An 11,316-nucleotide genomic window follows, 5' to 3' on the forward strand; every position below is an offset into this window, starting at 1 on the left:
ATGCACATAGACACGTGAGAGACTTCCAAGCTGCAAGTTTCTTGTGTTTACACATTACAGATAATGTAAGGATTAATTACAACACGATGATTCTGTTCTCAAGCATCATTCAATGCATGTTAGTGTTCATTCCCATTCCTAACTCCCAACCATGACCTATCTGGTTTTGTTCATAATGCTCCTCATCTTGTCAAGAACAGGCTGGTGGTGGGTCTTCCTACTTCACATTTGTCGGTGTCTTTAAATCCACAAACTTGCCTTTCAATACAAGTGGGCAGTCACAAGGCGATTAGCCAAGCAACCACACCCTAACTCATCTATTGATTTTAGTATTAGAAGCCTATTTGGCTGTGTCATTACACTGCACAATATTTTCACTCGCTCTCACAAGAGTTCATCTATCTTTTGGATCTACAATATGGTTATTGATTTCTTGAAATGGACAATATTCATTATCCTACAAAGACTTCACAGTTAGACAGTAGAAAATGACAAAAAATAGCTCCATCAAATCTGCCACATCAGCATAAATTAAAACAGAAAATATTCTCTGAATAAAAATAATTTAAAATTTATTTTTTTAACCTTAGAAGCTAGAAACACCATGTCAAATAAATCCTTTGGCAACAACTTAGGTTCTTCTCTCTCCTTTCTCTATTATTCCCTATAGAAATTCGATTGTTGATCTAAGCATCAGAGGATTAAGTTGGGAACATACATAATGATAGTCTTCTCTTGCAGGAATAACTCAACTCAAGGCTTTCGAAATCAGCCATCCCTCCTCGAGGCACCAATGACATTGAGGAACATTTCGTTCGAAGCATGAGTACCACTGTTTTCTAGATGCAAGCATTACATGTTTCTGTCTCATGATCACTCAAGAGAAACACAAAATTGCAGAGGCTATTGCTCTCTAACTACCCCTTCCATTGTGAGATTAGAGAACCAGCTCAAAAATTTCCTTATGCTACCTTACTGCTGCGTAAAATCACTTCCATTAGTTGTTAAGTAGCAGTCACACTAGAGCACATCACCTACTGCCATCGTCTTGGAGGCCTGGCCGGTGATGACATTGTAACCTGGCTTGTGCTTTTTCGTGAGCATGGCATTGTAAGAGAAGCTTGAGAAAATATCAAATAGAAGAACATAATTAGTAAATGAGGATGTTAGAATTCCTTCGCAAAATCAACATATTGTCTTTTCTTGTTCAAACTAGCATGAACTATGACTTCCTAATGATATATTTAAATCAGATGCTGCAGATGACAGTGAAGTTGAATTCCTGAGGAACCATTTTATTATCCTTGATATGTAGCTGATTCTGAAGATATATAGATTTAACAGTCAAGAGATACAGAGATAGTTCAATCACAAATTTGAGAAGAGGAATGTTGGACACTGAATTGCTATGTTTGAAATTAAAGCTTACTTGGAGGCCTCAATGCATTATTTGTTTTTGGCAAGAATGCTGTGCTATGCGCAGTCTTCTTCGGAGGTGGTTTAGGTATCGATGATGGAATTTTAGGCCTACATTTATTATATTGAAGAGGTAATCATATATCTATAATTATGACAAATGAAGAACCTGGAGCTCATTGTAGGCTGTTAATGCATGAATACAGAAATTACTTACATCTTCACTTTTGGGGATTCAGATGATTTCTTCTGTTCAGGAAAGAGGCTGAACTCAACAACACTGCCCAGTGAGCCATCTGTTTCTGTCCCCATGGAAAGTACGCCATCAGATATATCACTCAGATGCTCCTCTGCATCTTCATCACCAAAGCCCAAAAGCTCAATATCTGCAGAAGCCTGAGCTGAGATCCCTCCTGTGTGCTTCAGCTGCATAAAGGTGTCCTGGTTTTTGTTATCATCTACTGACTTCTGTGAACCATATTCAAAATGATCTCCAATCTCTGAGCAGTTCTCAGATTTTCTGGCTGCTTCGTTATTGTTGTTCAGCAGCTTTCCAGTCGATGTCCTCTGTTTATGTTGCATGGTCCCAGCTAAGGTTGAAGTGCGAGCAGGAGAGAAGGAATTGTATCTCAAGAAATTGTTGCTATTCCTTTCGTTCTTTATACTGGGAGACCGTGATATGAAAGCTTTTAGTTTCAGTTGTTCAATCTCCTCATCTTTCTTTCCAATTGTATCTTTAAGTGATGTCACCTGAAATGGCAAATATAATAAACAGATCACATGCAGAACTTAATCTTAGGACATAAGACTTGAACTATGATACTGAATTGAAAAGGGCATCTTGGTATTCATGATTGTTGGCTATTTAGTTCTATATTATGTCAGTTTTACTCATGACTTCAACAAGTTCTTGTATTAGCTACTTCCTCTGCATGGGGAAGAAACATTGGAAAAGAACACAGGAGACGATCTATGCAAAAATTTATAATATGGCAAAGTACTGAACTCAAATAATTACTTCCCAGAAGCTACCTCAAAATTCAAGTTGATAATGCTCATAGAACTCCTAGAAACATTGCATTCTCAAGATTATGCAAGAAAGCCAGTTTTAATTGACAGTATGCCTGAACAAATGAATATGTAAACTCTAAATATACATCCATATAGTGGGTTAAATCCCGTAGTTTCATCAAAAAAGGAAACTTAAGAAACAACATGGAACAGCTGGAGGCTAATTAAAGATTACCCCCCTATAGTTAGACTCTTTAGCATTTCGGTATCTAAACTTAAAAAATTTATATTAGAATCCCTATAATTATGAAAGTGAAATATTTAACTCCATTTACTCTAACAACGTCGGTTTTACTAACGGAAGATACAGCACATACAGAAATAACACAAAATGATGGGCAAAAAGATAATTTTAACGTCTCAGTTATGTTTTCGGTGGTGGCGGACGATAGTGCCGCTGGGGCCTGCGTGTGGCTGTTGCGAATGAGGAGGGATAGCAGTGGTGAGAGGTGAGGCAACGGGAGAGGAGAAAGAGGACGATGTAGATATCAACGCTTTGCATCTGCATTGACGCTGCTCAGCAACTACGTCGGTGCCAATGCCGATGCAAAGTGGCAAAAGGGCTGCTCGACATCTGCGTCAGCGCCGATGCAGATGTAGAGCACCGCTCGACATTTGCATCAATGCTGACGTAGATGCAGATGCAGATGCAAAGCAGCGCCACTTTGCATTTGCGTCGGTGCCGACAACGATGCGGGGAAGGGCAGTGGTACTCTACATCTGCATCGATGCCGACAATGATTCAGAGAAGAGCAGTGCTCATCCTTCACCCCTTCCCCGATCCCTCATTCTTCTTCCCTCTTTCGTTGCTCAATGTATGCAAGGGGGAAAGAACGATGAGCGATGCTCGGCATCCCCGCATCGTTCTGCATCGCTCATCCTTCTTTCTCCCTTGTGTATGCCGAGTGGCAAAAGGGGGAAGAAGGATAAGGAATAGGGGAAGGGGGCAAGAAGGATGAGCACCGCCCATTCTCGCATCGTTGTCGACACTGATGCAGTTGCAGAGTAATGCTATTCTACATTTGCATTGGCACCGATGTAGATGTCGAGTGGCCCTTTCGTTGCTTTGTATCTGCATTGGCATAAACGCAATTGCCGAACGATATCGATATAGATGCAAAGCATTGACATCTGCATTGTCCTCTTCCTCCTCTCCCTTTGCCTTACCTTTCGCCGTCGCTCTCCTTCCTCATGCTCCTCCTCTCCTGGCAAAAAGACGTAGAAGTCCTAGCATTCTCACCGACCACAAGCACCCACAACCCTCAGCGGTGCTGTCATCCGTCACCACCAAAAACATAAATGGAGTTAAATGTTTTACTTTTAGAAGTATAGGGATTTCAATATAAACTTTTTAAGTCTAGGGACTTAGATGCTAAGGAGGTTTAACTACAAGAGTAATTTGTAATTAGCTCAATAACGGATGATGCAAAAGTGTGGATTATATGTCATCACAAGGAAGATTCATCATTATATATCTTAAATTAATTGTAACTCATCCTGGTCCATGTTAGTCATTCACTATTACAATGGATTAATTTAGCCAAGCTAGAGTATGCTGCTTATGAATTTTAGCCATTTTATTGAGAGGATATTATGGTGCCTAATGTTCAATTCCTTTAGTATTTCTTTAGATTTCATCAGAGTGATTGAGGAGAACAGACAATCTCATTTTAGTTGATGAAGTCTCATGCCTCATTATAATGATTTGCAGGGAGGAAAATTGAAATGGCACCAGCCAAGAAAAGAACCTGCTCCATCAAATCTCTGACGTCTTTGCCCTCTTTATGGCTCCTTGCTGCACCTAGCTCCACCCCAGATACCCTTTCAGCAAACTTCAAGGTGCTTAAGGTCTCTGAATAAGATCCTACATCTGGATTTATATGTACAAACATCAGTGTCTTAGCATGTCCACCTGCATCAAAAAATATTAAGTGTGTAAATTAGCTATCCCATGACAAACTCACAAAACAAGATGCCACAAACTAAAGCAGAAGATAGGAAAACCACCTAAAGAACTTTGTAGTACTTGAGTAAGCTTGCTATTTCTGTATGGTACGTGGGTGTTCTTCTGTGATAGAGCAAAGATGACATCTCCAAGAGCAGATAAAGACTTATTGATATGTTGTGCTTCCTTGAGCCTTTCTCCAATAACCTCGGAACGTTCGATTCTCTCACTTCCAGCAAGATCCACCAGATGAAGTGAACCACGCAAGGTAGCTCCAGTTTTCAGATCCATTCCTTGAACATGAACAGTAAGAATACTGTACAAGGAACAACTACTTAATTATGGAGAAAGCATTAAATCATTTGAAGGTATATGTCCACACATAGATGATCAGTGACACAAACCTGTGTGACCGGCTGCTTCTTTCATTCAAGGAAGTGGCACTAACAGCCCTGTTGGTCTGTCCTATCCCCATCAGTTCCAGCACATCCAAAGTCGATTGAACAGTATGCATGCTAGCATCAGGGACAGCAAGTCCATTGGGCAGGGAAGTGGTCATGATTCCAAGTGTGTGAAAGCTAAGGAAAACAATCTGACAAAGAACTTAGGAAATTTAATTTAAAAGAATTATTGTGAGAAAAGGATTAAGTCGAACTATTCAGAATAAAATAACAGGAAACATGTCTAATAAAACCCAAACGACAATGCATTAAATTGAGGTATCATATGCAGACAAAATTCCAATGAGCTTTCTCCAATTAAAGGATATCTTTTTTGTGTGCTATCATTTGCAAGTAAATCACGCACTTGCTCGTTGTATACTTCGACCATCTGAACACCCACTTCATATATAAATGTCTCTATTCTAGTCTGAGAAATTTGAAAAAGGTCATTCAGAGCTCGATAGTTGACACCCCAATCTGTTTCAGATGATGAATCAGGCCCTGTCTGGAAGAAGAATTTTGTTTCCAGAGTAGGATCATCTATTAGTGAAGACGAAATTTCATTCTTTAGAAACATCTTCATTAGAGCTGAAGATGAAAAAAGGATAATTGGATTTTGCCTACCATTGTGTAGGTTTTTCCTGATCCAGTCTGACCATAAGCAAAGATGCATACGTTGTAACCATCAAGGATAGATTGTATTAAAGGCCGAGTGTCCAAGAACACCTCCTCTACATGTATGAAAAAAAAAATCTTAGACATAGATTGCAATACCAATCTGAACCTACATAACAATAATAAAATATGTTGTCCTAGTGAAACTACAAAAGTCACAGGTAATACTTGGTACAATCGAAGAAAAGACATGCTATAAATAACATGAACATAAAGCATAAGGTAAAAAGTTTTGCAGCTATATGGTCAAAACCTTGAGTAGCAGAAGGACCAAAAACCTTGTTAAAATTGAATACCCTTTGTCCATCTTTTCCCTGTTTAGTGGGATTTGCCAGAATTAGCTCACCATTCTCACCAATATGATATATGGTGCTTTGTTTTTTATTTTCCCCAGAAAGATATGGCCTTATCCGACAATATACTCTAATATTTCCTGTCAATAATGTATAAGCAGTCTGAATTAAGTGTTAACAGAAAGATGAACATTAGAACTTCAAAGTAGCACTTCCATGTTTAATGGACACCTTTTAGTTCCTGGACCTCATTGTATAACCTCCGGTTTTCTTCAAGGACCGAATGATAATTTCCTGCTGCATCCGTTAATACTTTCAGCTTTTGGCCTGTATGCAATACAGAAAGATGAATGAAAAAACTATGTTAAGATGTTAAGGCTAAAATCTGAATTAGCAAATTCTTACCAAAATTAGTAAATTCTTCAAACCATCTCTTCTCTCTATCCACTATTTGAAGCTTGATGGAATCAAAGGATAATCTCAAACCCTGGCACAGTTAATGGTTACTTTTTAAGTGGCATGTGAAAGAAAGCTAAAAATAAGCATGAATTACCTGCACTGACCGCAGATATGAATTTATGAAACATTGGAAATTGTTTTCTTTCTTGTTCCAATTCTGACATTTAGATTCTGATATTGCCTCTATCTCTTCTCTTCTGTTTCTTGATTCTTCTAAAAGGGATTCAGCCTCCTTTATTTTTTCTTCTAACTCCATCTGAGCAATTCTCTCCTTCTTTTCCAGTTGGTGAAACTGTTCATTGTATGACATCTTCATGGCTTCTAGATTCTGATTCAGTTCTGAAATTATCTTATCACTATTTTCCTTCTCCTTCCTCAGTTTAGCCACATCTTCTTCAGCATGTTTCTTCTTCTCTTCAATTATGGATTTTTCTGTCTGCAAGAAAAACAACAAAGATACATAGTAAGAATATTTTTTTCTGTCTCGACCCGGTGGAGATCTTCATCTGGCCCAATTAATCCATTAGCATCCTTCAACTTAAGCATGGGATCTCTCATTTCTACTGATTTTGGCTATGTACAGACCACACTAAGTAATTCTACTTCTGGTTTTAGTTTATTGATGTTAAATAGTATTGTTCTATGTACTGAGCACATATTTTATCCCCTTAATTTGTAGAACCTGAAAGCAAACAACTAATAATTTAGTAATCATAGACAGCTGGACTTGTAATACAAAAATTGCTAACAATATCATAGAAAATATGCAAATACAGATTTTGAGAAACCTGAGGATAGTTTAGACCATCAAAACTTCTAACTATGCAATATGAATAGTATCAATTGCTGATCTGCCTTTAGCACTACAGTTAGCTTATCATCAAGGAGTAGCGGCTCTGGAAGTTCATCCAACAAGAAACAATGATTTCTTCTTACTTCTATCATATACAGACCAATTTGGATCAGAATTCTAGTTCTTGGACAGTGAGCTGAGTTTCAGCTACTTCAACACTTGAAGTGCTGATACAACAGTAATTTCTAGAACAAACCCTACCTCAAAGTCAAAAATAAAAATAAAAATAACCTGTTCTTAAAAAACTCATGTGTTCCAAAGCAACAATTCAATCACCTTAAAAATTGTGAGATTTTCTATCCATATACTCTTAAATGCGCTGTCAACCACATGTCTTTTTTCTGATAATCTGAAGTCTAAGTCCAACATCCTGCCATATTTATTGAACACAATGAAATTTAGGCAATACCTAACATTAAAGTTACAGTGAAGAGTGCTATTTTAGAAAGGATGTCTCTAGGGAGCTCACAAACATACTGCCTACTAGTGGATAAGTTCATGACATTCTCCCATAATAGTAGACACTTCTTTAAAAAAGAGCACTAGCAACAGAAATTCATCTAAATTTACAAAAAACCTAAAGGTGGTAGCTGTTAAACATTTTGTTAGATTATTGTAGGGTTCAAAACCTGTCTTCACCACTTACCATTTGTGATAATAATAATATTATTAATAATGATTAATATTTATGGTAAATTTTAAACTCAAAATTTTTTTCTCCTTTCTACAAAAGGCTTGCCAGAATTATCATTGCTGCTACTAAAGTATGCTATACAAGTCTTTGTTGATTTTCCCTCAATATTTAGATGAATTCAGGAGCAAGGTGTGAGTGACTAACTGTATAATAGGAACATGATGCTTTCTTGTCCAAGAGTCTTAAGACACCAGAATATGCAACATATCCTCCATGTAAGGAAGTATTTTTTTGGGAAGAATTTCTCCACAAATCAAATCGAAAGGGTATCTAGGTGTACCTCAAGAGATCATGACTTCTCATCAGGAAATAAACAGCAGTATGTTGGTTATACATCTGTTATACGGGTTGAAAAGGTTGCACAATATATGAAAACAGGCCTAAATTAGAATTTATAAGAGATCAAATATTTATTGTAACTGTGGTTTTCCAAAGTTGGACAATTTATATCTGCATTTGCGCATGTTATGCATCAGCTACATGGATACATGGACAGCGGAGGGTGTCTTAAAGTTAAAGTCAAATATAACTAAAAAATAGATAGGATATCATGAAAATCATTTTTTTCAATAACTAAATTTGAAAATACAAGCTTTGAGATTAAGAGACAGAAAGCATCAAGTATAGAATTTATGAACAAATTAGGGATGGAGAGAGACTGACCTTTAGATGCTGAAGTTGGTTCATAACCATCTGAATCATGAAAATTAATCATTATCTGGCACCAAAAAGATGGCTGCATTGTAATGAAAATACCTGTGTTTCTTCATTCAACGTATTCGCAAGTGTCTCTAGCACTCTAATCCTTGAGTGATACTTGTCTTCACGTATTTTGATGAGATTATTTTGCTAAATGAACATAAACAATAATAAGATAATGTCTTGATAGATAATAAATGTGAAAGCATCCTCTCTTACATTTCGTATATGCTCTGCTTGCGTCGAAATGCGCCGTTCAATCTCTTGCACAACCTTTTTTAGCAGGCATGCTACACGCTAGGGGAAAAAGTGCTAAAATATCAAAGTTTGAATATAAGATTATCCTTATATAGGCTAGAAAAAGCTCTGACGAACAAACAGAAGAGAATATATATTAGACAGACATTTATGGAGACCACAAACTAACTTAACTCATACTTGTTACATACATAAGGTATTTCTCCATTCTGCCTTTCGATGTTTTCATCGAGAATCCCATTTATGACACTTAAAAGCGATTGAGTGGGGGCATTCTACAAAGAATGATTTAACAAATGCATGTAAGAAATACCGAAGCAAAAACTATGAAGATATAAAAAATTTAGCAAAAAACAAACCTCTATCATGGTAAACGAACTGAAGAGCTTACATCTAAATTGTTTGATTCCATCATTTCAGAAATCTTAGCGGCAGAAAGTTCATAGTAGTGTCCTTGTTTTAGCTGGAAAAGCTCGTGGAACTTATGTCCGCTATGATGAGAGCGAGGAGTTGATGGTTCTAACACAAGCAAAAGCTAACTTAAGAAAATTAGCATAGAAAGCATGAAACTCTTGCAATCAGTTATGCAAGCAACAGTTTGTGAACATGAACTCAGAGGACCTTTTGATCCCCAAGAAAGTGATGAAAAAACACTTTTCTGTGTAATACATCAATTTAAGTATTACTTCCCAGATTGTACATTAGTTACATTAGTCAATAACATTAATAAAAGAGCCAAAAAGAACAAGTGGACTTAGACATTTATCTGTCCCAAAAACCTAAACACACACATGAACATCGCAAAGAACATGAACAGTAAAACACAACATGTGAAACGAACTACCTACCAACACTACCATGTCTGCTTATGGGCTGTAACTATTTCCCATTATCATGAAGTGTCAAAAGCTTTTGTGTTAATTTTGTTTGTGTCTTAAGGTGCATGACATTTTGAACTGTTCAGTTTTCTGTCTGAGAATATCAAAATTTATTGATTGCTTGTTACCATCTGTTTTTACAACAAAAAAGAGGCTGAACCAACATTTTCTTTGATCCACTAGTACATAATGTAGGCAATGACTGCTATAGAGAGCTTCACAAGCATGACCATACCTGATAACACAGGATTAGTTTGCCGAACATGCTTCAATCGCAAATCCACAAAGCTGTTTATTCTGTTTTCTCCTGAGTTTACAGAGTGTTGCTCCATTTGACTGTTTTTCACACTCAAAACCTTCGGTGTCTTTGGCCTATTGAGTGCCAGAGGTTTTGACCTTTCTATTGGGTCACCAACGAACTTTCTTGGTGAGTCCTTATCTTCACCAAAGTCCCAGCTGAGATGATCCCTCAGAGACCAAAGGCAATATACTACGGCAGTCACAGGTCCCTGATCACGTAACAACCTAAATCATTATCCAAACCGAAATTGTTTTAACTTATGCGTGGAATTACAAGCATCATCAAAACCAAATAAGAGTTCTCACAGATGCATCCACATGTTTACCTGTTGGAGGTCTGTCACCCGAAAGCTGGGCAATCCCATCTTCTTGACAGCTGAAACAAACCTGCCTATGTTATCCAAGCGCTCCTCCTCGGTAACACAATGACCATCAACAATCTGCGATCGGAGTTCATATCATCACTGAAAAATCGAGTTCCTGTACCGAGAACCAACACCAAAACTGCAAATTGATCGCCAATGATTCAACCACCTCTGAAGAGGCAGGAATGATCCGCTTCAGGATGCGGCAAAAGACGGTACCGTCGACCAACCTAGCTCTCAGCTCCTCCGCCGAAGCTTCAACGCTCATGTTGAAGTCGGGGATCATACAGTTTAGCCACTCCACCACCTCCGATCGCCTCTTCGCTAAGCGTCACCAAAGAATTCACCATCAAAACAACTAACTGAGGCAAAAATGAGGATGCGTCCAGTGAAGAATGGACCGATTGGCTCACCCGTTTCTGCATCGATGTTAAGATTGGCCATGTCCAGGTCCGTGCATTCTTCTGCCTTGCTGCTCGCAGGGCTGTCGTCGGCGTGAGGAAGTTCGAGCAGGGCCCCCTGATTCATGGGGGCCTGGCGATCGGAGGTCAAACGCCGAGAAACCGAATCCAACAGAGGAGGCGGTGTGTTGGATTGAGCCGAAGAAGGCGGGAAGGGGAAGAGGGGGAGGAGATCGGCAAGCGTGGGCAACAATAACTCTCCGCCTTGTTGAAGCCCGGGAAGATCTCCGAGCTTCAAGGCCGGCACGTACGTTTCCCCGCTGTTTTGTTCGGGTCGTTAGCTGTGGCTCCCTGGCAACTCCTCCCTGCAGCTCTATTAATAGTCTCCATTTGCTTTTCCTTTGATGTTTTAACATATCTACCCTCCCAATTGCGTCATTGCTCCAAACAAGTTTTATTATATGGCAGCAATACCTCCAAACAAAAAAACGTTGTTATATTAAAATTATAAATTAAAATCAAAGACTTAAGACGCACTTAAATATTTTTACCATCACAATATTTAG

The 11,316-nt window shown here is 38.3% G+C and overlaps 1 protein-coding gene across 1 annotated transcript; it reads right to left on the reverse strand.

The window, feature by feature from the left end:
* Positions 1 to 580: 580 nt before the first annotated feature.
* Positions 581 to 11,092, reverse strand: LOC103991179 (kinesin-like protein KIN-14C). Its single transcript, XM_065094873.1, has 21 exons — positions 10,763 to 11,092; positions 10,519 to 10,673; positions 10,311 to 10,424; positions 9,920 to 10,193; positions 9,198 to 9,325; positions 8,998 to 9,081; positions 8,768 to 8,845; positions 8,606 to 8,698; positions 8,513 to 8,542; positions 6,397 to 6,738; positions 6,249 to 6,330; positions 6,075 to 6,170; positions 5,804 to 5,983; positions 5,500 to 5,606; positions 5,201 to 5,380; positions 4,837 to 5,000; positions 4,495 to 4,748; positions 4,236 to 4,399; positions 1,634 to 2,166; positions 1,430 to 1,527; positions 581 to 1,120 (listed from the first exon to the last, which is right to left on the reverse strand). The coding sequence occupies exons 1-21, from the start codon at positions 10,875 to 10,877 to the stop codon at positions 1,035 to 1,037; spliced, it is 3,357 nt and encodes a 1,118-aa protein (XP_064950945.1). The 5' UTR covers positions 10,878 to 11,092; the 3' UTR covers positions 581 to 1,034.
* Positions 11,093 to 11,316: the final 224 nt, after the last annotated feature.

This window comes from Musa acuminata, chromosome BXJ2-2, assembly GCF_036884655.1.
Source record: "Musa acuminata AAA Group cultivar baxijiao chromosome BXJ2-2, Cavendish_Baxijiao_AAA, whole genome shotgun sequence".
Lineage (NCBI taxonomy): Eukaryota > Viridiplantae > Streptophyta > Magnoliopsida > Zingiberales > Musaceae > Musa > Musa acuminata.

What these genes read in the sequence shown, in the direction of transcription:
- LOC103991179 (XM_065094873.1), bottom strand. Translation starts at nt 10,877, where the DNA reads ATGAATCAGGGGGCCCTGCTCGAACTTCCTCACGCCGACGACAGCCCT. An exon ending in CAGGAAAAACCTACACAATG is followed by an intron (nt 5,381 to 5,499) that starts GTAGGCAAAATC and finishes TTCTTCTTCCAG; the next exon opens with ACAGGGCCTGATTCATCATC. An exon ending in AGAAGCAGCCGGTCACACAG is followed by an intron (nt 4,749 to 4,836) that starts GTTTGTGTCACT and finishes TTCCTTGTACAG; the next exon opens with TATTCTTACTGTTCATGTTC.